This window comes from Trifolium pratense, linkage group LG7 (genome assembly GCF_020283565.1).
Source record: "Trifolium pratense cultivar HEN17-A07 linkage group LG7, ARS_RC_1.1, whole genome shotgun sequence".
Classification (NCBI taxonomy): Eukaryota; Viridiplantae; Streptophyta; class Magnoliopsida; order Fabales; family Fabaceae; genus Trifolium; species Trifolium pratense.
This window is the reverse complement of record NC_060065.1, coordinates 48,349,528-48,377,272: the sequence shown is the minus strand read 5'-3', so window position 1 is coordinate 48,377,272 and position 27,745 is coordinate 48,349,528. Positions and strand designations below refer to the sequence as shown.

The 27,745-nt window shown below is 31.0% G+C and overlaps 3 protein-coding genes across 3 annotated transcripts; 2 read left to right on the top strand and 1 right to left on the bottom strand.

The window, feature by feature from the left end:
* Nucleotides 1-1,610: 1,610 nt before the first annotated feature.
* On the top strand, nucleotides 1,611-9,944 carry LOC123897320 (cellulose synthase-like protein H1). The gene is made up of 9 exons (XM_045947910.1): nucleotides 1,611-1,920; nucleotides 2,596-2,923; nucleotides 4,539-4,658; nucleotides 5,315-5,437; nucleotides 5,608-5,820; nucleotides 6,326-6,458; nucleotides 6,550-6,725; nucleotides 8,320-8,670; nucleotides 9,397-9,944. Exons 1-9 carry the CDS (start codon nucleotides 1,664-1,666, stop codon nucleotides 9,937-9,939), a joined length of 2,244 nt encoding a protein of 747 aa, XP_045803866.1. The 5' UTR covers nucleotides 1,611-1,663; the 3' UTR covers nucleotides 9,940-9,944.
* A 3,798-nt stretch (nucleotides 9,945-13,742) lies between these two features.
* On the top strand, nucleotides 13,743-19,361 carry LOC123899937 (cellulose synthase-like protein H1). The gene is made up of 9 exons (XM_045951204.1): nucleotides 13,743-14,151; nucleotides 14,834-15,161; nucleotides 15,740-15,865; nucleotides 16,659-16,772; nucleotides 16,854-17,066; nucleotides 17,344-17,479; nucleotides 17,577-17,755; nucleotides 18,023-18,376; nucleotides 18,611-19,361. Exons 1-9 carry the CDS (start codon nucleotides 13,895-13,897, stop codon nucleotides 19,142-19,144), a joined length of 2,241 nt encoding a protein of 746 aa, XP_045807160.1. The 5' UTR covers nucleotides 13,743-13,894; the 3' UTR covers nucleotides 19,145-19,361.
* A 334-nt stretch (nucleotides 19,362-19,695) lies between these two features.
* Nucleotides 19,696-25,956, bottom strand: LOC123898382 (linolenate hydroperoxide lyase, chloroplastic-like). The gene is made up of 3 exons (XM_045949318.1): nucleotides 25,439-25,956; nucleotides 20,894-21,275; nucleotides 19,696-20,471 (listed from the first exon to the last, which is right to left on the bottom strand). The coding sequence occupies exons 1-3, from the start codon at nucleotides 25,853-25,855 to the stop codon at nucleotides 19,828-19,830; spliced, it is 1,443 nt and encodes a 480-aa protein (XP_045805274.1). The 5' UTR covers nucleotides 25,856-25,956; the 3' UTR covers nucleotides 19,696-19,827.
* Nucleotides 25,957-27,745: the final 1,789 nt, after the last annotated feature.

The following is a 27,745-nucleotide window of genomic DNA, read 5'->3' as shown; positions in this document are numbered from 1 at the left end:
GTATGTCGGAGAAGAAATTGAATCTCTTTACAAGAATGAAAATATGGTGGTTTCTCATGATGAGAGTGAGTCTATGTAGAATCAGTGAAAAATCCTCTTGTTCTCTTGAAGAAGATCCTATTTATAGGCAAAACATCTCCCTCTTGTTGCTTGATAACCGCCTTGCTTGGAGAGGAATTCATGGGTAGTGGGCGGTTACTTTCCTTCTTCTCCAAGCTTCTTCCTTCTTCTCCAAGCTTCTTCCTTCTTCTCCAAGTTTCTTCCTTCCTTTCCAAGTCATGGTGGATCACGCTTATCATGTGTTTTTCATGGTTGTTTTCACACTTCTCCTTTAGATGCTCCCATTGGGCTTTTTCGTATTGGGCCTTAACAAATCACACCCTGGTCCATGGCCCGGTACACCTTGCATATGGTCCTGAGAGCTGTATTTAGTACCCAATACGTTAATTATTAGTACATCATGACTGTGCTACTGCTAGCCATGTGTGATACTGCAATAAACTACCTCTCACACTCACATGTTCGTCATCATTTTTTTCTTTCACCACCAGTTTAATCTGGTTCAGGAGTTAGTTTGAGTATCAAGTGGTTCCAATCCCCTCCCGATCACAGTTGCGGGGATCGAACCGTGGTCCACCCTACCAAGTTCAGCGTCAATCACCACTGAACCAACTAATAATTGGTCATGTTAGTCATCATTTGTTTTAATGTTTTAAAATATAAGTAAAAATGAGTAATAAAATAAAAAATAAAGTGAGAAAAAAAAACCAAAAAATAAAGTAAAAATTTGTCAAATTTTTTTGATGAATTTTATCTAAATTTTGTTTCAAATACATATATTAGTTATCTTATATTCTTATTTGTTTAAATTTTGGGACGGATGTAATATATTGAAATCTTGCAAAGAATGGCATGTGACAATACTAATGGAGTAGTCCTATATAAAAATAATATTTGGGAAAAAACTATGAACTCGTTATGTGATTTTAATTGTTTAATGAAAGAAGAAGGGAAAGGAAAAAAGAGAAATAAGATGATTCACGTGCATTCTTGTAGTCTAAACCGTGATATTATACATATGAATTTTTAACATTTAAAGTAAAAACCTTAATTCATTCAAGTAATAATAATAATGCTTATCAAAATATGTACCAAAAAAAAAATACTGCTTATAAAAAAAAAGTAATAATAATACTGAACCACATGTTAGTGATCTTTAGTGGCATTTTAGCACACTTGTCGAACTGTGTAATCAATGATTGTCTTCGCATTTTACAATTTTCATTTCTATTTCTCTTTCGTTACCTATTGATATTCTTACAAGTTTATTGTAAGAGAAACTATATTGGAATTCGAGTTTTTTGTGAGGATGAAAATGAAACTTCAATCTTATTATAAATGTATGGCTTAGTTTCAACCGCATAAAACATGACCATGATTTGCTGATGTGATAAAAGAACAAGGTAGCACGCAGTAATTATTCTCATCCATTAATTTCACATCAGATAGTTTACGATCGCATGCATCAAAATAATCTAAACCGTTCATTATAATCAGACAACCGATACTAGGTTATCCGTTTCCCATTAAACATAGTACAAAAGCACATTAGTCATAATAAAGACACACACTCATTCCCCTGTTTGCTCTGTTTTAGTTCAACATGGCCAATCAAAATCCTCTCCCTCTCTATGACAAAATTTTGGTAAAGTATACATTTTCAAGAGTGGTGGATTCAATCACTTTGCTCTTCCTTATCTTACTTCTTGGTTACCGTATTTTCTATAGCAACATTTATACATTCCCCTGTTTTGTTGCTCTGTTTTGTGAGTCATGGTTTACCTTCACTTGGATTCTCACCATGAACCTCAAATGGAATCCAGCATATACCATAACCCACCTAGACCGTCTCTTACTCAGGTATATTGTTATGCCTTCGATTACTGTATGTTAAAGTATTTTATAAAAAAATTTCTACCAACAAAATGACAAACATCACTGAAATACACACACAATTGTGAGGTTCTGGTTGAAATTCAGTGAAAATTTTCAATTTGAAAATATCGACATTTACGTTTGAACTGGACATTTTGGACAAAATATTATTTTTTAAATCTCTTTTAATTGTTTTTATTAATCTATTACATTTTTTAAAATGAGAATCCGAGAAAAATTAAAAATTGTTTTTAATAGCTTTTTTAGAAAATTATTCTTGATAAGTGATAACTGTTTTTTTTTTTTTCTTGAAAAAATAATTCATTATGATAAACAAACACAAAATAGATTATCATCTTTAAAAAATTCATAATTACTGAGTAGTAGTATTATTTTTTAATAGATATGTACCGTAATATCTATTATTTTTTCAATTAATGGGTTTCAATAATTGGTTTCTATGTCCGATGTTATTTTTATCATATTTTATTTGTTGATAATGACGTAATTTTTATCTTGAAACATTGCGTAGAAAATTTCAGCCGGACTAAAAATTGCAGGTAGAAAATTTGTGTAGAGGTTAAAAATACTACAAAAATTAAAGACTAAACTTAAAAAATTCCTAATAAAAACATATTTAACCATTTTTTTCATTAATAGGGAAGACGAGCTTCCACCATTGGATTTGTTTGTGACAACAGCAGATCCTGTTCTTGAACCACCAATCATCACTGTGAACACAGTGTTGTCTCTGTTGGCACTTGATTATCCAGTTAATAAATTAGCTTGCTATGTTTCTGATGATGGTTGTTCCCCTCTCACATTTTATGCCATTGTTGAAGCCTCTAAATTTGCCAAGGTTTGGGTACCTTTTTGTAAGAAATACAATGTGCAAATTAGAGCACCTTTTAGGTATTTCTCTGATGAGAATCTTGTTAGCAACAGAGAAGAGTCACCAGAATTTTATCAAGATTGGTTAAGAATGAAGGTACTATTAATTATGCTAATTTTGATTTTCATAACACTCATTTCAATTTTTTCAGAGAAGAGTCACCAGAATTTCAATTTTGTCGGAGAATTTCTAAAATATACTTAAAATGATGTAATGGTTATTTAAATTTAAAATAAAAGTGTCTCTTAGTTTAATTTTGCAACCTTTTGTGAATATGAGTGAATCGTAAATATTGTTTCAGATTAACATGACAGAAAAATTTTCAATGATTGTTTTCCTTCATCAAGTGACATGAATTTCTCTATAAATAAATAAATATACTTTTGAAGTAGAAATAGAACATGAAATTCAGTCCCGTGAACTTAGCTCAATTGGCAGGAACATTGCATTATATATGCAGGGGGTTGGGGTTCGAACTCCGATCATTCCACTTATCCATCTTTAGGGATGGAATTTCTAGCCACTAGTCTACTTGACCAAAAAAGTAAAATGAGATTCATAGTTGTATGACTCCAATTTCCAATAAAATATTTCTAAGTCATTTCTTCTTTTCTTTATAGTGCACCATAAAAATTGAGAAAACCTTATTTTATAAATTATCGTTCATCGATCTACACGATTGATATGTGTGTGCAGTTCATATCAAGAATTCCAAATTATGGACCAATTTATCCATTTGCATCATGTTTTTCATCATCTCCTTCTTGTTCAAGTTATTTGCAACATATGATCCAATATTTTTAAACATGTGTCCAAGGAAATTAAGACCCTATGATTATTATTTTTGTTTCATCTGAGCATACACTTGAGATATCCTCAAAGTTTAGGTCATTTGAATCCACCATGAGAATTACTCATCAAGTTAACAACAAAATGTCAATTTTCTTATATAAAATTTGGCAACCTTCTAAATATGTGACTCTAGAAATTGAATTCATGCTCTAAAAATTGAATTCATATTCTAATCATGTGAGAAACACTTATTATTATGGGTTGGGATTGTCTCCCCTGAAAATAGCAATGAAGGGGTCGAGTGTTGTTATCCACTAAAAGGACCGGCCATGATTGCACTGTGGAGAAAGTTAACGGTAGAGGATCCCCTCCTTGCCACTATTATATAAGAAAAAATTTACTTTTTAAATTTATTGTAAAATTGATGTATCTAGACAATATTATAATCTAAATACATTAATTTTATAATGAATTTAAAAAATATATTTTTTCTTATATATAGAACTAAAAGAAAGAGTATGTTGAACAAGTTATTACTTTAAACTATGTACACTAATTGTTAATTTAGATACATAAATGTTGTTAATATAATATTTTATTTATTTTTCTCTAAATAATAATAATAATTTTTATAATTATAAAAATATTTTTCAATTATCATATATTAAATCAAATTATTTTACACCAAAATTATTTTATCTAAAACCAATGAAATTGGATAAGTTTCGTTCATATTGTATGGTGTGAAAAATTCAGATGGATATATGTGGCTAAGAAAAAATAGAAATGTGTCTTTTGTTTGCTTTTCTTTCCCCCTAATAAAAGAAATCATCAATTGCCTTTTCATAATTATTCTTTTCAACTTATATAATTAATTGATAAAATTTGTTATTTAATTTATTGTTGTCTTGATTTGCAGGAGGAATATGGGAAGCTCAAGAATAAAATTGAGAATACAGAACAAAATTCACTTCCTCTTATAGGAGAGTTTGCTATTTTTTCAAACGCAAAACAGAGAAATCATTCAACCATAATCAAGGTACATTAGAAAAAAATCAAGTGTTAAAAGAAGCTTTTTAGATAATTATTATCAAATATTAAACGATTTAATTTTTTATAAATATTTATATGAAAATAACACTTTTGATATTTTTATTTTTTTTTAAAATGCAAGACAATTGTTAATTTTAGGGGTATTTTTTTCTCTATTAACAAGTAAAACTAACATAAATTTTAAAAAATAAAACTAGATAAATATTTTCATAAAACAAATGGATCCTTAGGTTTCAAATCCAGTCGATCAGCTAATTAACTAGGATATCATTTTTTCGTATAGGTTATAGAAATCTTTTTTTAACTCTTTCTTTTTTTTAGATAAAATCATGAACTCCTTTTTTAACAATGGAACTCCTAATATTATTTATTATTTTTAAAAAAAACTTGGTATCTGGCCTAAGAATCGATTAATTCGAAGGGACCAATCTCACCGTCCACTTGCGAGGATCTTATTTAAAGCCAAATTTTTTTTGTTCTATATGAACTAGCCCACCAAAATTGTCAGTAGGAGAAATCAAACCTGAAACCTAATTGAGAGGAGCAACACTCCAAGGTCCGGGATCCGGAACTCCTAATATTATTGCATAGTATTATTGATATTAATTTATTTTATTTTTTTGGTTACCCTCACGTTGGTAGGTGATATGGGAGAACAAGAACAAGGAAAATCATCTAGATGGCTTGCCTCACTTAATCTACATATCTAGAGAGAAGAAGCCTCAACATCCACATCATTACAAGGCTGGTGCTATGAATGTGCTTGTAAGTTGTTTTCTTCTTAATTATTTCATTTCATTGTGTCTCTTACAATACATTAATATAAGTTTTATTCATGTAGCAACATCTAAGTTTGTTTCTTGTGATAAAAAAAAATAGCGATTTTGTTATTTTAATATGAATCTGAAATTTCTCATCATTTAAATCATGAACAGACAAGAGTCTCTGGTTTGATGACAAATGCTCCTTTCATCTTGAACTTAGATTGTGACATGCATGTCAACAATCCAAAAATTGCTCTACATGCCTTATGCGTTTTGTTAGATTCAAAAGGAGAAAAGGAAGTAGCATTTGCACAATGTCCCCAACAATTCTATGATGGATTAAAAGACGATCCTTTCGGAAATCAGCTTACGACATTGTTTCTGGTGCGCCAAATTTTAAATCTCTGAAATTTTTTACAAACTTACGATTTTGGCCCCTTAACTTTTAAAATAGCACGTTTGGCCCCTTAATTTTGACAAACTTGTGATTTTTTTCCCCTAACTAAAAGGAGGCCCCACTGATTTTGACCAAGAAAATGCACATGTGGCAAGTGACTCACATGTCACATCAGCATATATGTCTTGTCACGTGGATAATGACTCACTTGTCGTGTCAGTATGGCTTGTCACATATGCTTATGTGTCATGTGATTAATTTTTCATGTGGCAAGACATGCTGACGTGACGTGGTTTGTCACATGTGCGTTGACTTGGTCATGGGATCAAAATCATAAGTTTGTGAAAGTTTGGGGCCAAAAGTACTATTTTGAAAATTAAGTAGTCAAAATCGCAAGTTTGTGAAATTTAAAGGACCAAAAATACAATTTAGCCAAAAATAATTATCAAAAATAAAACTTATGTTTTATTATTAATATTTTGTCCAATATAGTACATAGGGGGCGGATTTGGAGGACTTCAAGGAATGATATACGCAGGAACAAATTGCTTCCATAGAAGAAAAGTAATTTATGGCCTTTATGCTGCTGATCAAGACATTCAAAATGGAAAGAAGGGTTGGAATGGTAATTTACATTAACTATATTTTCATGAGAGAACTTAGTTGTTGTCAAGTCTTTTTCTTAGAAACTAGACACTTTTTTATTTTTTTTGCAGAGAGTGTTTTAGAAATGGAAATGGTATTTGGAACTTCAAAGAGGTTTGTGGAATCAGCTAGTCAAGCATTGGAAGGAAAAATATTTGCTCCTAGAGATAACCTTTGTAACTATCTTGAGGCAGCAAAAAAAGTTTCTAGTTGTGGATATGAAGACAACACTGCCTGGGGTAAAAAGGTGAGTAACATAGAAGATATAATTAACGGTCAATTTTATACTTTACAAGTGAGTGAGATAAATTGCGGAAGAAAACAAAAAGTGAGTGAGATAAATTGAATTATTGTGTTCAAATAATCGGTAAGATCTACTAAAAAAAATTATTTATTTAGGGGTCAAAATTCGAATCTTGGATACCGTACACTTGTCCATCTTAAAAGTGAAATTTCTAATTTCTAATTACTAGACAACTTGATAAAAAAATAGATTATAATTTAAAATAATGTTTGTGTCGTAAGCATAACTCTGAACTCTGAACTTGATATGGTAATTGCAAGGACATTTGAAGTGTTATGGTGCGGATTCAAACTTACGGTTTTTCACTTTTCCAGAAAGTGTGAAAAAAAAACTTAAAAATGTGTCATTTTAAAATTTCTTTATTCTAAAAATATTTAGGCACATCTTAATTCTCTTTCCTAAAAGCATGTCTCATTTAATTTCTTCAATGTGACTTCTCAAAATCCACAGAAGCTTCTAAGCATTTTATAAGATATTTTAACATCATCTTTTTCTTCAAAGATTATATTTTAACATGATCTAAAATGCTCAAAATGTAAGGTTTGGGCCTTAAAATATTATCCCAAATTTTTTTAGGATTTTTTAGCCTGACTCGAAAAAGGCCGAATTTAAATATGAGCTTGTTGGCCCGGTTTGGTAAAACCCAAAGTCCATCCAGTCCGGTCCGCTTAGCGCAAGTAGTCCGTTTTGATAGTTAAAATGAGCTAGCCTGTATAGGTTGACCTGCCAAACCCTAATAAATATAGGGATTGTGCTTTAAAATATTAGTCTGAATTTTTTAGGTCTTTTTAGCCCGGACCGAAAAGGCCTAGGGATGACAATGGGTAGGCTACTATAGTATTCATCCCCATACCCGCAAATTGAAAAAATACTCGTACTCATCCTCATACCCACATGGGTAACAATCTTTGTACTCGTCTTCATACCCTATGGGTACCTAAGTACACATACATGTACCTGTTATCCGTAGTTTTGCTAAAAGTAAATAGATCAATTAATAAAATTAAAAAAAATTAAAGATTTTAATGTTGACTCATGAAAATTATGAAAATTATTACTAACCTCATGGTAATGTTCATATTTTTTATGACATATTCACATTTTGTTTGCATTATGTTATAAATAAACACTTTTTATTAAAAATGTGTAATAGTTTAATAGTGTTGTATTTTATTTAAATTGATATACATATATTATTATATAATAATATAAATAAAATAAATAAATATATATTATGTGGGTATGGGGCGGGGTGGGTACTAAGGTACCCATACCCGCTCACTTTTATGGGTAATTACTCATATCCGTGCCGTACCCAAAATGCGGGTTTTACCCTACCCGTTGTGGGTAATTTTTGTGGGTACCCAATAGGTATGGGTCAAATTGCCATCCCTAAAAAGGCCCAAATTTAAATATAGGTTTTTTAGGCAGGCCCAATAAAACTCAAAATCCAACTGGTCCGTTTATGGTCAGATAGCCCATTTTAATAGGTAAGAGCATAGATTTAAATTAATCTTGTATTGTTTTGGTAAATTAGGTAGGTTGGATATATGGATCAACATCAGAGGATATACTTACTGGGTTGGACATCCATACAAGAGGATGGAGATCTGAAATATGCTCACCAGATCCAATTGCCTTTAGGGGATGCTCACCTCAAGATAACATAGTAACTTTGATTCAACAGAAAAGGTGGGCCTCAGGGTTATCTGATATTCTATTCAGCAAGCATAATCCAATATTGGGCTTTCTCTGTGGTAAGCTCCAATTTAGAGAGGCTTTGGGCTATGTTTGGCTCTTATGTTGGGGCTTAAGATCAGTACCTGAAATTTGCTATGCTGCTCTACCTGCCTATTGCATTCTTACTAACTCCAGCTTCTTTCCTGAGGTGAGAAAAAAGGAAAAAAATATTTCATGCATATTTTACTTTAGAGTCAATGAATTACCTTGTTTAATGCTGCAATTTTATTTTTATTAAAAAGAAATTTGGCCAAACCTTTATTTAACTTGGCAAATCGATTTAGTGACCGGATTATTTCGGTTTTGATAGCAATTGAATTTTATAATTGGTCACTACAACAGTTTGTGACCGATTTACAAAATATCCTTAAACCTCTATAGTTGCTAATATTGCGACCGATTTACAAAATATTCACAATAGTAGTAGCTATCTACTTATTATTATTGTTAATAAGTCTCATAATAGATGTGAGATGGTTTGTGTATGAGTTCATATAGTAGAGGCGATCCTTACCTTACAAGTAGGTTTTGTAGGGTTGAGTTAAGCCTAATTCTCAATTATAATATGGTATCAGAGTCTCCTCTGCGATTCGCTGGGTCGGCTACTATTAGATTTCTGGACAAGTCATCCACCATTTATTTTCGCGCCCCAAGCCCAATAGTGTTGTGTTGGGCGCGAGCGAGTTTGTAAGGATGAATGAGCCCAATACTCAATTCTAAGAATTTTTCTTCTCAATAATACATTTATTATTTCATTTAGTGCATCCCTTATTTTAAGGTACATATAAACAATTTTAAACTAACCATCTTTTATATTATTTTTTCTACATTTTCAATAATTTCACAAACTAATGTGTAAATGATGGCTACACAGAAACTTTGGATACATGGTGCTTTGTTTGTGACTTACAACATATCTACTCTATTTGAGTCCTTAAGAACGGGGTTGTCGATTAGAACATGGTGGAACACTCAAAAAATGATGAGAATTACAACCATGAGTGGTTGGTTTTGTGGATTTTTGGCCATCTTACTAAAAAAATTAAGGATATCTGAACCTATCTTTGAAATAACAAAGAAAGAACAATCATCAACTTCTTTTGATGGAGCTAACCAAAATAGTGGTAGGTTTAGTTTCAATGAGTCTCCAATTTTTCTACCTAGTACAACAATATTGCTTGTTCAACTCATAGCATTGGGTACTTGCTTATTTGGATGGGCCCAACATATTAGAAGTGGGCTTGGATATGGGCTTGGAGAAGTGTTATGTAGTGCTTATTTGGTTGCATGTTATTGGCCATTTTTGAAAGGGTTGTTTGGGACTGGAAAGCATGGGATTCCCTTATCTACAATAATCAAGTCAACAATGTTGACTTTTCTTTTTGTGCATTTTTGCAAACTTACCATTATAGTGTGATCATGTTCATTATATATATATATATATATATATATATATATATATATATATATATATATATATATATATATATATCCATTTGATTGTATTGAATGTATTAAACTGTTAAATTACCGTTACAATAATTCTAGAAAAGTTTTTGAGATGTTGCTGAATGTTCTGGTTTGGAATTTATTTATTTGTTGTTTGATAATCTAATCTATATAAAAAAGTTGATTGTTCTGAAAAACTCACAAATAGGTTTGCTTCAAATGCTGCCATGTGTATAAAGTAAGGGTATTAAGTGTCCAAAATTCGTATAACTAAACTTATATTGCTACAAACCAAGCCATATTGTGAGCCAACCAAGCCATTTTGTATACTTGTGAGGAAAAAGTTGCTTTTTGGCAAGTCATTGTTACATGGAAACAAATCGGGTTGCTTTTCAAACCAAGTAAACCAAGCCATTTTTTATGTCAAATATTAAATGCAATCACATGTCATTGTCACATTTTTCAACTTTGTCATACACTTATCAAATGGGTCATATTCATATTCAACTATTTATTTTTTCACCAAAGAACAATTTGAAATTTGAATAACAAATTTCATGAATTATATTCTTTATAACTTCTACTGATAAAAATTTTAAGTCATGTATTGTACGGTATAAACTATTACTGATAAAAATTTCACTGATAAGATTTTTACACGGGTAAATTATAACTGACATAGATTTTAATTATCATATGCGGTATAAACTATCACTGATAAAAATTTCAAAATAATTAATATATGTGAGACAAGATATGACTAATAAAAATTTCAAAAAAAAAAACTATTTTACATGGCATAACTTATAACTGACGTAAATTTTCAAATAACCATTATATATTGAATAAATTATCACTCATAAACATTCAAAAAAATTATCATATGTGAGACAAATTTTAACTAATTTTTTTTTCAAAAAAACTTTTTTACACGGGATAAGTTATAAGTTATAACTGACATAAATTTTAATTACAATAGACGAGATAACTAATATCAAAATTTACATTAATCTATCCTTAAATATTTATAATGTACTAAATAAATAAAACACTATTGTACCTAAAAAAAAAAAATCAGGATAAAATATGTTATCAGATATAGGATAAATTATAACTGATAAAAAATTTAAAATAATTATCATATATACTAATCAAATCATACGCGGGACAAAATAGGATACTAATTCAAATATGAAAAAAATATTTATAAGTACAAAATATATACATTGGTAAAAAAATATATATATGCTTTCACATACGGGATAAATTATAACTTATAAAAATCTCAAAATTGCTATTACATATACTAAATAAATCATGAAATATTAACGAAAGTCTTCTGCCTTTTCAAATGACTGTCTTAATACAATATTTTATTTTCTTAATTTTAATTAGCAAAGTGTAACTTAAAAAAATATTGACGTAACTTAAAAAAGTCTGATGTTCATCATCAATCAGTGTCAAATTTCTATTATGGCACATAAGTGATAAGGTCTATTTTAGAAAGAGTTTTACTTCTCGCATCTTGATATACTTGTGCGCCTCCTGATATTTCAAATTTACTCATCTTGCAACCCACTTGGGTTGGTGCATTGGTATTGGCTTGGGACCTGGGAGTGTGCTCCTCTTGAGGTCTGAGGTTCGATTCTCTCTGGCGCCAATTTGGGTGGGCTAATTTAGCTTCTTTAAAAAAAAAATTACTCATCTTGCTATTTAGAATATGAGTGTGTAGAACTGCAAAATTAAAAAATCACAGTTCGCATTTTAGGATGCGAACTAATTCATCATATAAAAATTAAATTTTTTTCCCCTTCATCTTATAAGGTAATAATACCATGAATTAAATTGTATTAATATTGAGAGATTTCATAGAATATTTATAATTAATATTAATATTTGTAATTATATCTGTATTTTTGCACCAAATAAGGAAGTAAATAAATATAAATTCACATTAAATGACAAATTGTAGTTTAGTTCGCAAACGTCCGCGCCCATGAATAATTTTTTCATTCATGGGCGCAGACGTTAGGTTTGAGTATAAAATATTATCACTCGCTACTTACAGTGCGAAAAGTGCTCGCATACTAAAAAACGAAAGAGTTAGTTTGATCATTTCAAGAAGTGACCGAAGAATTTCAGGGGCGTGTAAAGGTTCGGAAAAGTTAAAATGATAATAATATTTAAATAAAACAAGGAAAACAAATTAGGGTTTAGAGTTTGCTTGTGTATACAAGCTTATAATATAAAAGATATATTAAACAACTTGTACACAAAGTTCTGCTAGCCAAAAGCCTAGAAATAAGTAGGAATACACAAGCGAATTGGTATTACATATGCTTTCGGATTAGGATTCTCTGCAATTACATGTTAGTGATTGCATGCACTTAAAAAAAAAAATTAGCCTTCTAACCTTGATATGATCTTGATAGATTTCATATGACATCAGACTTTTATATTGAATAACAATTGAAATATGAATTTTATATCTTAAAATGTGAACCTTCTCATCCAATTATGTATACCTAGCTAATGTAAAATAGAAAGTAAAAATAGGATCCTCTAGTAGTTTCCTAGACATACAAATTGGAAGAATATAGAAAACTATTTTTTTTTTTTCACGAACAAGATTCAAGAATACTATTATTTGATAAAAGGTAGAGTAGTATGTCTGGGGATCTTCTGGTAACGAGAGTGATAAAAGCCATCATTTGTTTATGGAATAGTTCTTTTAAAAATGGATTTATCGGATTTACGAGTCATAAGACAATTCCCGAGTCATGACTTAGTAGTTCTACGCTATAGTTAGCCAACTATGGAAATCCATTAGAGGCATGTATTTTTTAGTGCAATTTTAGAAACAAATCTTTCGAATTTTGTGAGATCCAAATGAGCGAAAAACTCTTCCTAAAGTGTTTTAATGTTATTGCATGCCCGCCAAATTAGAGATCGAATTCAGGATCTATTAAAAAATATTCATGTCATTTTATCTAAACATTTATATGCGTGTTTTTTTCTGTTGGTCAAGTAGCCTAATGGCTAGAAAATCCACCTTAAAGATGAATAAGTGGGGTGTCCCGGATTCGAACCCGGACTCTTACACATGTAGTGCGATGTCCCTACCAATTGAGTTAAGCTCACGAGATCTGCGTGCTTTTGATGCAAGGAATTTGCAATTTGCACGTATATTTATAATTTCTTTTTTTGGCCTCTTCCATTCCATGTATAGAATACCATTCATGTTTCATATTATATTGAAACTCTTTTGGCCGTGTATGTTTTGTCCAACTATATATGTCAGCGCCACGTTCGTGGGATAAGATTTTCCTTGCAATTATTTTGATCATTACAAAAAAGAAATTATGTATTCTAAATACATATAATTTTGATCCTTTCAAAATATTCTATATAGATAAATAGATCACGGGTGTCATTATACTTGTAAGGTTAATTTTCTAAAACCTTCATTTTTTTTTCAAGTTGATTTCAAACTTCTATTCTCAAATCTTGACAATTGAAAATCAATCTGACCAACCAAAATTTATGGGGATTCTTTATTGTCAAAAATTTCACACATTCACATAGTCAATCTTGATACACATCGGTATCAAACAATTTCGATTGATTTTTTAAGGTCAATAAAACAATTTTTCAAGTCTTTTTTTAAACTCAAAATTTTAAATCGTATGATCTTGATTCAACGACTATACACTGCCAAGTGAACGTATGGAATATGCATTATATGCATATGGAATCCCCCAACATCTCTCTATGACCACACCAACCATATAATTGTTTGTCTTTATAAAAGGTACATGTACTACTTGTCCCCTCTAAGCATGAAGCCACAAGTGGGATACAAATACAATACAATAAAAGGGCATCAATTTATTGGTTAAGCAATTTTTCAAGTAATTTGCTCAATGGCCAACAAAAATTCCCTCCCTCTCTATGAAAAAATATGGGTCAAACACACATTTTCAAGAGTTATGGATTCCATAACATTGCTCCTCCTCTTCTTACTTCTTGGTTACCGTATTTCCTCTAATAATAACTACACCTTCCCTTGGTTTGTTGCATTTCTATGTGAGTTATGGTTTACCATCACTTGGATTACAACCATGAGCACCAAATGGACTCCTGCACATACCAAAACTTTCCTAGATCGTCTCTTACTTAGGTATATCTATATATTTTCCATATGCTTAATTTGTTGAATTCCTCAATTCAAAATGTTACAAATCTAACAATGCTTAATTGTTTTTTAGCTAGTTATTACATGTTCATTTAATTAGGCCATGTAATATATATAATTTTTGTACATCAATAAATGTTAGTATATTAGTTGTTGAATTCAGATTTCTCCAATCATCGATTGCACACATTCACGTAGCCAGCAAAAAGGTTTATAAAAAAAGGATTGAGATCAAACGATCTAGATTTTGATGTAGATTTCGATATATTTTAAAAATTCTAAAATACTAAGCTTAACCTATGAATGTTCTGATCTCAATCCAACAACTACTAATGTGCTTGAAACCGGGCTTGAAGCTCGAAAAACCTTTATGCTCTTTTCTTCCTATCGAGTGGCGTCAACCGGACAGAAAAATCGAATAGCTGCATAATGCGTGCAATCAGTGTGATTGCATTGCGGGGAGTCTTTTTTTTTTACACGAACCGTAGGGAATCTGAATTCATTAATTGTTTAGTTTGTATTTCCCACATTGTATTTTACTCCTAATTAAACTTTATACTAAAATTTTTACTATTAGGCAAGGTATATCTATAGTCTATAGATGAAATTTTGCACACACATAGTGTTTGATTTTGCTAACTATATTTTTGTTGCTTTTTTTCAAAAGGGTATCCAATTATGAGCTTCCAGCATTGGATTTATTTGTGACAACAGCAGATCCTGTTCTTGAACCAGCAATAATCACAGTGAATACAGTGTTGTCATTGTTGGCACTTGATTATCCAGCTAATAAGCTAGCTTGCTATGTTTCTGATGATGGTTGTTCACCTCTTACATTCTATGCTCTTGTTGAAGCTACCAAATTTGCTGAAATTTGGATACCTTTTTGTAAGAAGTATAATGTACAATGTAGAGCACCATTTAGATACTTTTGTGATGAATCCATGGCACATAATGACATGCCAGAATTCAAACAAGAATGGTTAACAATGAAGGTAATTTTATTCTATTTAGCTGCATTTCAATATATAAATGAAATTCCAATTTTATCGATTGTTAGTTGGTCCGATGGTAATTGGCGCTGGACTTGGTAAGGATGACCACGGTTCGATCTCCGCATTTGTGATTGAAAGGAGACTGGAACCACTTGATGTCAAAACTATCTTCCGAACCAAATTAGGCGGGTCCAATGGGCTGTGGTGGAAAAAAAAATCCAATTCTTTTTTCTTTTATTTAACAAAATGGAGACAAAATTGACTTTTGTTTTGTACTCCTAAAAGCTGAGGGTACAGCTACTAAAGTATGGCTTTGCCGGTAATTTTTCAGTGTACAGTTGTAAACAAAAAAATAAAATAATTGACCTAAATGGAGTTGTACTCCTTACTTAAAAGAATATATTGATGTCTTATTATTAATATTTGATTTATTTTTTAGAAATATATATATATATATATATATATATATATATATATATATATATATATATATATATATATATATGAGAAAATGACTATTTGTGCATGTGCAAAAATGTTGGTTATTTACTAAAAATGAATGCTTGTACAATTTGCAGGACGAATATCAAAAACTTAGTGGTAAAATTCAAAATGCATCCCAGAAGTCAATTCCATGTCAGCTTATGGGAGAATTTGCTGTCTTCTCACAAACACAGGCCAGAAATCATCCAACTATAATTAAGGTACATAGGCATGAAGTAAAGGAAAATTGTTAACTAATGTTCCTGAGTTACTTTTTTTTTTTACGGCAAAAGAATATTATATATATAAAACGAGTGATGGAAAAAGTACAAGAGATACTCAACCCACTCTTGTAGGAGAAGTACAGGTAGTACTTCGACCAAAAGAAAATTGAAAGACTAAAAATCTAATGATTTTCCAAAACACCAATCAAACCCAAAAACTATCTAGATATACAATCTAAGGGGTTCACACACCATTCATACAAAAAACAATGAGATGAGTTCTTCTTTGCAAGAAGCCATTTCCTGAGTTACTACTAGTTAAGGACTTTGAAGATAGTAAAATCATCTTGGAACTTGTATAATTAACCTTTTAAAAATATAAAAACACAATTTTCAATATCAAATTTACTTGTTTTGATTTCCTTAACTAGTATATTGGAGGCACCAGTTAGTAGTTAGCATGACTAATAAGTAAATGATCTCTTTTGGCATAATCCGGGTGGACATCCTCGACGTGCAATGTTAATCTCTTAGTCGGGTAAGATCACAATGGATGGCAAAACTCTCTTTCAAGATATTTAACATTGTTGCATTCTTAAAACTGACTTCGAAGCCAGAACATCTGATTAAACTAAAAGAGATCTCTTATCATCACATTCAAAATGTATTAGTTATAAGTAAATGATCTTGATTTGCAGTGAAATAGGAATCAAAATCTCTATTTACTCAAACCAACATTATATGTTAGTTGTATTAATTTTAATAATAAAAATTTACCTCATATTGATAGGTAATTAGAGAAAACAAGGGTGTTTCTGATGTGATGCCTCACTTAATCTACATATCTAGAGAGAAGAGGCCAAAACAACCACATCATCACAAAGCTGGTGCAATGAATGTCTTGGTAACATTTATATTTCTTCAATTCCTTCAACTCTTTCATTACAACATTCTTATAAGTTCTCATAATTTGTATTATTAACAGACAAGAATCTCTGGATTGATGACAAATGCTCCATTTATGCTAAACTTAGATTGTGACATGTATGTGAACAATTCTAAGATTGTACTACATGCCCTTTGCATTTTGTTGGATTCAAAGGGAGAAAAAGAAGTTGCATTTGCTCAATGTCCACAAAGATTCTATGATGCTGTCAAAGATGATGCCTATGGAAATCAGCTTGTGGCTTTGCCTATGGTCAGTCAATTTTCCTTCTTAAAAAAAAATAAAAATTAGCTAACAATATTAAATTTTCATTATATACAACAAATATAATTAGTGATTGAACTCGAGTGACTAATGAGTTTTGGTTAACGGCAAACCGTTTGAGAGAATCAAAGTTCGAATTTTGAATAGAATAATTTTTTTTTATATTTTACTTACTTTTCAGCCGAACTCCGGATTATACTCATAACTCTGAGAAATCGAAAGATTGAGACAAAAAAATAATAATTTCTTGTTTTGTTTATTGTAGTATATAGGAAGTGGATTTGCTGGACTTCAAGGGATTATATATGCTGGAACAAATTGTTTTCATAGAAGAAAAGTCATGTATGGTCTTTCTCCTAATGACATTCAAAATGCAAAGAAGGATCATGGTTTCACCAACGGTATATATATACTATAATTTTTTATTAGTATTCATATTAATTAGTTAGTCTAAGAAATATAAAATTTTAGTATGATATTTACTATCTTGTTGTGCAGGAACATTATTATCAGATAAAGAAACAATACAAAAATTTGGAACCTCAAAGGGATTTGTTGACTCAGCTACTCATATTTTGAAAGGGACTACATTTGACCATTACAAATCTCTTGATCTTGAAGCAGCAAGTGAAGTTGCTAGCTGTAATTATGAATACAACACTGCTTGGGGTAAAGAGGTGGGAAAATAGCAACATTATTTGAATTAATGCTAAAACTTAAACCAAATATTTATTTCGCAAAAATTTCATTAGAGCCATCAAAATACGCATAGAAAATTTAAAAACGCGGTACAAAATTTGAAAAAATGACTAAATTGATTGTACTTTTCAATCGATAGACTAAACTACTATTTCGCAAATTTGAGGACTAAATTAACCGACTTTACAATTTGAAAATTAAAATGCTTATTTACCCTAATTAATTAAATTTGTATGTATATTTAGGTGGGATGGTTATATGGATCAACATCAGAGGATGTACTAACTGGGCTCAAATTCCACACAAAAGGATGGAGATCTGAGCTTTGTTCACCAGACCCAATAGCCTTTATGGGCTGTTCACCACAAGATAATTTGGGCCAAATGGCCCAACATAAGAGATGGTCATCAGGGTTGTTTGATATCTTCCTTAGCAAGCATTGTCCAATTTTTGGTACCATTTTTGGTAAACTTCAATTAAGAGAGTGCTTAGCATATATTTGGATCACTAATTGGGCTCTAAGATCTATCCCTGAAATATGTTATGCCCTTCTACCTGCTTATTGCATCATTACCAACTCCAGTTTCTTGCCTAACAAGGTTAGCATATTTCATATTATATATTGAATGTTGTTTATTATCTCCCTCATTATTATTATTTTTGTACATAAATGAAATAGTAAAGCCACTATAAACTCACACATACAAGTGATGAGTCGGAGTTCGAATCCCGGTCATGGCATCCGGCCTTTGCAATTTCGGCATATTTTAATATGTTTTTAGTACATTTTTCAATCTTATAACTTCAATTATGTGAAAATTATGCTTTAACAGGAACTCAGCATGTGGATCCCCACAACTCTATTTGTGATCTACAACGTATCTAATATATTAGAGCACATAAAATCAGGATTATCAATCAGAACATGGTGGAACAATCAAAGAATGGGAAGAATAACAACCATGACTTCTTGTTTTTTGGCATTCATAACTATCATACTTAAGAAATTGAGAATATCTGGCACCAATTTTGAAATAACAAAGAAAGAACAAGTACATTCAAATGAAGGTACCAATGAAAATGTTGGTAGATTCAGTTTTAATGAGTCACTTATTTTTCTACCAGGCACAACAATTTTGTTTATTCAACTCATAGCACTTTTTATGAGTGGTAATGGTAATGGCTATGGATATGGAGTAGGGGAGGTTTTATGTAGTGCATATGTGGTTTTATGCTACTTGCCATTTTTGAAAGGGCTTTTTGGGAAAGGAAAATATGGGATACCTTTGTCCACAATATGGAAGTCAATGGTGCTAGCTTTCACATTTGTTTACTTATGTAGTAGACCAATATTGCTAAGTGAATGATCATAGGATTTCTTTTCTTTTGTTGCATTATTATGTTTTTTCATTGTAAAAGTAATTAGTTCTTCAATCTTGAAAGGCATCAAGTTCAAGTATATGGAAGATCTTTGATAAAAGGGAGAGATTTCTTGCCTCAAAATATAGATTGTGTCTCAATTGTGATGTAATTATACTATAATCATTTCAAACTTTGACTTGAGTAACATTTATTTTCTTTTTTCCAAATGACCATGAGTAACATTTCTTGAAATAAATATATCGTTAAGAATTATTATATAAAAAATGTTGTGTGTATTAAATTAGTGTTTTTGTTTAAGATATGATTATTATATCAACACTAATACATCAGGTCTCATTAGAACTCTGAAGTCAAGTATATTTGAACGAGAGTAAAAATATGATGGGTGGCCTAAAAAGTGCTTGTGTTACACCACTTTTAGATTCTTTGTTGAGTTGACATCTAACCAAGCTATTTGATTTGAAGTTTCATCATTATTATGATCAAACTTATAGAAAATGTGTTAAGTTTTTTAAGTCATCCTCTAGACTTTCTCTCGCATGAATTATGATTCATGAATGCCAAGTATTGTTTGAATAGATACAATACAACCCCAATTTTATAAACAATAAAGAAAAATATAATCTGTCTTTGATAATCACAAACATTGAATACCAACCCTCACTCTTCATTTGGCCTTCTTTAAGGCAGTGATGGAACCGCTATCTCCTTTAATTAAATCGTACCTACGAAGCAAGTGTGCCACAATTAAGGCCGCGGTGTAGGTCACAATGTCCTTGCCCGCGCATTGCTTGTTGGACACACTTGGCGAACCGCTTTGTGGTCCATTAGACCAATACAAATAGTTCAACAACTCGGCCCCTTTCTCTTTAGTGAACCGGTCCGGTATAAATTGATCCGGTTCATCAAACACGGCTGGATCCCTCATTACAAGCTTCTGATACCCACATAATAACTCACCCTTCTTCACGTCGAATGCTGAGTCATATGTACTTAACTGAAAATCCTTTCTGGCTCGACCGAACTGAAGTGGAACTGGTGGATTCAACCGAAGGGTTTCGTAAACCACTGAATTAATTAGTTCCATTTCTTTCAACGAGCTGAACCCGAGAGTTGAACCGCCTTTCTCTCTCGCTTCCTTCCTCAGCTGATCTTGCAAACCAGTTGGGCCATTCGCTATGGTGTTTATCAAATTAGGGAGGAAAATTGAAAATCCGCCATATGAGTTGAAACCCAACACGAAAAGCAAGTTGTGGATTGCTTCATCTTCACTTAACCCGAATTCTGTTCCACTTTTTATCACTTCCTTACCTGTTATCAATATTGTTTATTGCCTATCAAATACATTAACCAAAGATTTTATTATTTTTTCTCTTCATTATTTGAAGGGAATTTAAAAGAAAAAATTATTAAATTATTTAAGGAAAAAGTCTTAGCATATGATTGGTATCACATTGGATATTCCAGAATAACAGACCGTGATTTTTCAAAAGCTACAAAGTGTAACATATTCTGTGAAAAATTACAGTGGATATTCCAGAATCACGGTAATCCACCATGATTTTTCATAAAGCTACATAGTATAGCTTCTAGGAAATTACTGTGGATCACCATGATTCTGACATATCCACTGTGATACCAAAACATAGTATGTTTCAATTGACTTTGAGAATCACAATGTGTTACTAGAACTTTAGCAAAAATTACATACACTTTAGATGAGAGAGCATTACCATGTTGTTTAATGAAGTTGTAGAGGTTGTTGTAGTCTCCGCTGACAAGGGCATAGGGGTAAGAAAATGAATGAAGGAAGATTTCTTCGAGTGGTTGGAAGGAGCCGATACTAATCGTAGGTAAAAGCTGAACCGCGAGCCATTTGTTGAGCATGGTTGCACCTGATTTGGCGATTTTGGGGTCAAGGGAAGGATCAGCTCTGGCAAGGACTTTGCTTAGGAAAGTGAACAGAAATTGCTGCATTGGGGAAAAGTAACTTGCTGATGAAGATTGGGACAATGTTGCTTCAATTTGGTCGAAAAATATGTCGAGGTTTGATACAAGTTCTTGTACCCATATGCTTGAGCTTTGTTTCAATATGTTCATGGAGAAATTCTTTGCCTGCATGAAGTATATATATTTATAGTATCTGTTGTTGAACTGGATGATGAACATGAATGCTAATTAAATTGCTAATTACTGTTTGATGGATCTTAATCACTGCATTTCTATTGCGGATTAAGCTTTTCAACATTAAATTAGTCTCTTTCTAGAGAATAAATAAAAGGTTTAGTTTTATAATTAAAAAAAAAAGGTTTAGCCTATTTTTTTTATACAAAAGAGAAACTAGGCTACTTGTTAGAGCTTAGATTGTGATACTATGGTTTTCAATATTGATGGTAGTTCCTTAATTAATCCAGTGCCTAAATTTAAAAATTAAATGGTTATATTGTACATTTGTATATTTAATTTAAATTTTCTTTTTTTATTAAAATATTTCCACCTTATCATATCTGAAATTATTTTTAAAAAATTGTATCTCTATATATGTGTCATATCAAACGTATGGACTTCATGCATACCCACAAGCGGGATTGGTTATTATACATAAGCTATCCTTATGCACCATGCATAAGTTACTTAGTGCACCCCCCAAATTACTTGTGCACCCCCCAAATTACTAGCACACCCCCAAATTTCTCATGCACCCCCAAATTACTTGTGCACCCCCAAATTTCTCATGCACCCCCAAATTTCTCATGCACCCCCAAAATTTCTCGCACACCCCCAATATGACTTTTGCCCCCCAATTTTATTTTTTTGGTCCCCTCCACATTTCTAGCCTAAACCATTTTGTTGTGGGAATGGTTTCAGAGATATGCACTCCAAAACCATTAAGTGTATAAGATGGTTTTAGAGTACAACCCTATAATTAGAATACAAACAATAATTGTGATTTGAAACCATTTAACCAACATAATGGTTTCCAGAATTTTTAAAACCATATAAACACACATAAAACCATTTTACAATACAAATGGTTTCAGTGTATAACTATCTGAAACCATTTAACCAACATAATGGTTTCCAGAATTTTTAAAACCATAAAAACACACATAAAACCATTTTACAATACAAATGGTTTCAGTGTATAACTATCTGAAACCATTTAACCAGCATAATGGTTTCCAGAATTTTTGAAACCATAAAAACACACATAAAACCATTTTACAATACAAATGGTTTTAGTGTATAACTATCTGAAACCATTTAACTGGTTTTAAATAATGATTATAATTGTACCAAAAAAAAACAATTATGATTCTAATTATAGGTTGTACTTCAAAACCATCTTATGCACTTAATGGTTTTGGAGTGTATATTTTTGAAACCATTCCCACAGCAAAATGGTTTAGGCTTGAAATATGGGGGGTTAAAAAAAAATTGGGCGCACAAGTCATCTGGGTGCGTGAAAAATTTTGGGGGGTGCGCTAGAAATTTGGGGGCGAGAAATTGGGGGGTGCATGAGAAATTTGGGGGGGGGGTGCACGAGAAATTTGGGGGTGCGCGAGTAATTTGGGGGGTACGTGAGAAATTTGGGGGGTGTGAGATTAGGTGTGAGTGTGTGAGTTGAGATTGGCTAGGATTATTACATGTGGATGCTCAATTTAATGGATGTTATTGACTTATGTACCATGCATAAGGATTACACTTATGTATAATAACTTCTCCCCCCACAAGCTAGAGTTTTATGTTAATGAGATATTTTTAGATGTTAACGTGATAAAACTCATAAAAAATATTATAAATAATTTAAAATGTCTATATTATTTAATTATTTTTATCAATATTTATTTCACTTTTGTGAGCGACCAAATATAATTTATTTACTAAAAATATCTTTAGTGTGTCCAAAACCGCTTTGTGGCCCATTTATTACTAAAAATCTCAAATTTTCCAAAAGGCAATTCAATACTGAAAACACAAATTTGAAGTATTATTAATAAAAAAAAAATAAACTCAATTTTCAAGTCTTTTAAAGATTAAGACAAACTAATTTTAGTGCAAGGTGAACTACTCTTGAATTTGAGTTTTTCTTAATTTCATAAAAAACAAATTTCAATTTTTTTCAGAAGTTCTGTAAAAACTCAAATAAAAATAGTTAAAAGTAAAAAGGACAAAATAAGATTTTTGAAAGAAAAAAAAAAATTAAAAAATTGTGCGGATGGAAGTAGCCAACAAAAAAATAGTATTCCTATATATTAATTGTCATGGTCCCAAGAACACACCAAAGTCAAGAGATTCCAAATAATTCGAGACAATACCATATTATGAGCTTGCCGGTCCCCAAAAGGATTTCTAAGCTTTTTTTTAAAGCAAAAATGGATTTACGACCCGTTTGAATTAACTTATTTTTGAACTTATGCAAACAGTTTATGCAATTTTTATGTATTTTTATAAGTTTGTCAATGTAGTTTATGATAAAATAGTTTATAAAAATACAATTTTCACTAGTGTGAACTTATAAAATAGCATAAAATTTAATTTATATTGCACAAACTGTTTGCTTATAAGCTCAAAAATAAGTTAATCTAAACGGGATCTTAATATGATTAGTATTAATTGATAGTGTAAAATTATTTCACACTATCGGTGCATATTCTTTTTTCTTATACCATAGTATTTTAGTGTGACAATTATTTTCAAATAATGAAAAAATATAAATAAAACACTTTCTATGAATCAGAGATCGCAATGTTATGTCGTTGTTTAAAGTGTCTGGTTGTAAGTTGTGACTGAAATTAACGTTAACTAGAAAACGACTTCCCACCTCCTTTTTTTTATGGTAGTACAAAAGAAAGCAAATTAAAGTTCATGGAAAAAGAAAATCTAGGAAACCAAATGAACTCTTCTAGGCATGTAAGTTCCGAAAATGTTATTAAAGAGCAAAAACTTTGAAGTTCTGAAGGATAAGTCTTTATAACATGAACATCAAAAAAATTATGATTAGACTAAAACTAGCCAACCAATCAGCATATTTATTTCCTTCGCGCCAAAAATATTGTATTTCAACTTACCAATTCAAATTCTTGAAGTCACAAATGCGCTTAATCAAAATAGATGTGTTTCCGTTGATGTTGCGAGTCTTTATTACCATGTCAACCAGCACTTTAATATTACTCTCCACTATCCATAACATAACAATTTTTACTTTTTACTTAATAAAATAACAAATTTTTACCTCCCGATAAAACTGTACAGTATATTTTAGCAATTTGTCTCCACAAACCATACAGATTAATATTTCCTAATCCTCTCAAATTATAAACAAATAAATAAAGACGAGGAAAACCATATGGTTCACGTTGTTATTGTTATTATATTATATAATAAAAATTTATATTTTACATTTAAATGTGGAATCCGATTATATAAATATTCGGATTTCGATCATCTCACACGTTGTTATTGTTATTATATTTATATAATAAAAATTTATATTTTATATTTATATAATCGGATTCCACATTTAAATGTGTGAGTCTTGTCATTAGGCTACTTGACAAAAAAAATATTAAAAAAGTCATGTTAAATAGTGTCCGGAGCACTAAGCATACTAAAAAAAGGTAACAAATGACAAAACGATGAGAGATGATAATTTTTCACAAGACATTGAATACACCATTTATAAGATAAAAATTCTATTTTGATATCTTAACTCATATACTCAGGGCATTGTTTAACATTTTCCATATTAAAAATAAAATTCGGTTGTGACTCTTTCAATAAGATCTTGGTCTGCATAATGAAGTATTAAATAATTTTATATAGATTTAATTTGTATACATTATCTATAATAATATTTTACATCGTCAATTAATCATAAAGCGTCATTATTATAAATGTTTGAGTTTTTTTTTTATTAATCTTCTGATTCTCTGATTCTCAGATCAAGAATTGTTTTTACTAGAAATCGAATTAGAATTCTTCCGAATAATTCGTCATAAAAAAATTTCTGAGTTTAATTTGTTGGCCATAGATGTTTGGATTTATCTATAACTACTTTTACAATTTAAACTCTACTAGTACTTTTAAAACTCTGAACAGTACTTTTAAAGTCTGAACTCAGCAGTTTCAGGTTTCAGAGCTAAATGTTGAAACTAGCACTATTCCGGTGTAAATAAACTCAGCAGGTTGGTTTAAAAAAAATTACTAATAATTTATTTTTGCGTCAAAAATAAATAGCTGGGCCCAACTAAGTTTCAAAGTATGTATGTATGTACCTTAGCATGTTGAGCTTCAGAAACATCTTGGTAAACACCAACTCTAATATTCCCAGTGAATTCAACACTGGGAACAAAATCTCCAACCAGAATATCCCTTTTATCAACAAGATCCATGTCAAAGAGATGAGAGAAAGATTTACAGTCAAGAACAGCAATGATGTTAGGATTAACATTTGTGAAGAAAGGAAACGTAGGAGGAATATTGGTACGGAACACTGTGCTTTTGTATTTTTCCTTTCTTGTTCTGAAGAAGTTTTCTGGTTTTTGGAACCAGAAATAGTCTAACCTATCAGACAAGGGACCTAGTAACGGCCATCCATAACTGCCTGGAATTTGCCGGATTGGTAACGAACTTGGCCTTGCCTTTGGTGGAGATGAAACTGATGGTGGTGGGATCGGTGGTGGGAGTGACATGATTGAGTAGAAGAGAAATGGGGTTTCTTCAGTTTAGTGTGGTTTTGGTTTGGTTTGGTTTGGGTTTGCCTTTTTTTAGTAAAGGAGAAAAAAAAATCAATGTCATATTTTCATTCTTTTTAAATTATTTCTTTATTTATTTCTTTTTTTTTATAAATAACCTTATCTTTAATTAATTTTTAATGGATTTTTTAAAATCAAAAGTATACTTCATACGCAATTTTTATAACAAGCATTAACATGATTCAAACACCGAACATCTAAATCTAATATATCTGTCTATTTTACTTTGGAGTATAAGAGAATTTATGTGGTAGTAGTTACTAGCTATGAAGCCCCGATACTTCAAAAATAGCAAAGTATCATATTTGATACGTACTTGATATCGATACTCGTCCGATACACGTATCGGAGAAGTATATTGTATCGGATAAGTATCGGCAATTAATATTATTTTTTAAAATAAAATATAACCAATACTTGTCGAATACTTTTCTCATACGTGTATCGATCAAAAAAAGTATCGGACAATTAATGCTCTTTGATGATGGAAACGTATGAGAGGAGACTGATACAATTCGTATTTTCTCTTAAGTATTGAATGTTAGAGTATGATGTTACCAACTATGTCTTATTAGTTTTTCTCCTTGTCATGACTTGAACTCTGGACCTCCAACCCTTAACGCTTAGCTCAACTAGCTTAACCAGTTGAGATACCCATCACACCCCCTTTTTGGGTACTACTTAACTTAATATATGTAATTGTCATTTGTTTTCTTATTTTGAGTAATTTGAATGTTAATTTTTATCATTATCAATTTTAGTTATGTTTATATTTGTTCATTTATATATTTAATTTTAAATTTAATTTTTAAATAATGTATCCCGGACGTATCGTATCAGGAATTTTGCAAATTTTCCCGTATCGCCGTATCGGTGTCGTATCGTATCGGTATCGTGTCACGTATCATGGTTTCATAGGTACTAGGTGAATTTAACATCTAATAGTATATTCGATATTTAATTTAATAGTTAAATGAATATTTATTTCTTGAGAGAAAGAAATATGCATTGATAGTGTAAAATAATTTTACACTGTCAAGAAATACTAACTATGTTTTTCGCCACATCACCCAACTTTAACTCATTTTCTTGATATGACATGACAAAATGATAGATGTTTATTAGATGATCGTGTAAAAATATTTTATGTTGTCGGTGTATCTATTACTCTTATTTCTTTTTCTAAAATGATCTTTTATAAAATATAAAAATCGACCGAAAAACTTTGATTGATAAAAATCATTGCTCATTTATTGATTTAGAGAGCAAATATACTAAAAGTCTAAAACTCTTTGATTTGTTAATGTACCTAATTATTATTGTAGTTTTCTGTACGGAAAGCAATTATTGTTTTTTTTTTTTGTCTTAGATGAAGTGATAATCCACTAAAATTAAATTCATATAATTGTGAGATCATGGATTCGAACTCGGATCACAACGTCTCACCTAACAAAATTTCGGCACTTTTTAGACAGTTGAGCTAGGACACAATTATTGAATTTTCTATTTGCATGTTTTTCTTTCTTTTAGTGCGTCGTTATCATATGTGAGTCTGTGATTGTGAGAGACAGATATTTACGTGTCTTCTTTCATATATTAATTAATTAATGGATTTATATATTTATTTATTTTATCTTTTAATAAATGGGAGTAGCCTAATGTAACCAAAAAAAAATGGGAGTAGCCTAGTAGTAGGGGACACTGCATTATTGAAACTCACTCAAGGTACAACTAGAAGTGGGTGGCGTTTAGCATGGGCAAGTATAGTTTTTTCCCACCATGGTCAAGTTGAGTTTTGACCATTAGATCAAATAAAGAACACCATTT

What these genes read in the sequence shown, in the direction of transcription:
- LOC123897320 (XM_045947910.1), top strand. Translation starts at nt 1,664, where the DNA reads ATGGCCAATCAAAATCCTCTCCCTCTCTATGACAAAATTTTGGTAAAG. An exon ending in ACACTGCCTGGGGTAAAAAG is followed by an intron (nt 6,726 to 8,319) that starts GTGAGTAACATA and finishes TTGGTAAATTAG; the next exon opens with GTAGGTTGGATATATGGATC. An exon ending in ACTCCAGCTTCTTTCCTGAG is followed by an intron (nt 8,671 to 9,396) that starts GTGAGAAAAAAG and finishes ATGGCTACACAG; the next exon opens with AAACTTTGGATACATGGTGC.
- LOC123899937 (XM_045951204.1), top strand. Translation starts at nt 13,895, where the DNA reads ATGGCCAACAAAAATTCCCTCCCTCTCTATGAAAAAATATGGGTCAAA. An exon ending in GGATCATGGTTTCACCAACG is followed by an intron (nt 17,480 to 17,576) that starts GTATATATATAC and finishes CTTGTTGTGCAG; the next exon opens with GAACATTATTATCAGATAAA. An exon ending in CCAGTTTCTTGCCTAACAAG is followed by an intron (nt 18,377 to 18,610) that starts GTTAGCATATTT and finishes ATGCTTTAACAG; the next exon opens with GAACTCAGCATGTGGATCCC.
- LOC123898382 (XM_045949318.1), bottom strand. Translation starts at nt 25,855, where the DNA reads ATGTCACTCCCACCACCGATCCCACCACCATCAGTTTCATCTCCACCA. An exon ending in CTGAAGCTCAACATGCTAAG is followed by an intron (nt 21,276 to 25,438) that starts GTACATACATAC and finishes TACTTCATGCAG; the next exon opens with GCAAAGAATTTCTCCATGAA. An exon ending in CAACTTCATTAAACAACATG is followed by an intron (nt 20,472 to 20,893) that starts GTAATGCTCTCT and finishes TATTGATAACAG; the next exon opens with GTAAGGAAGTGATAAAAAGT.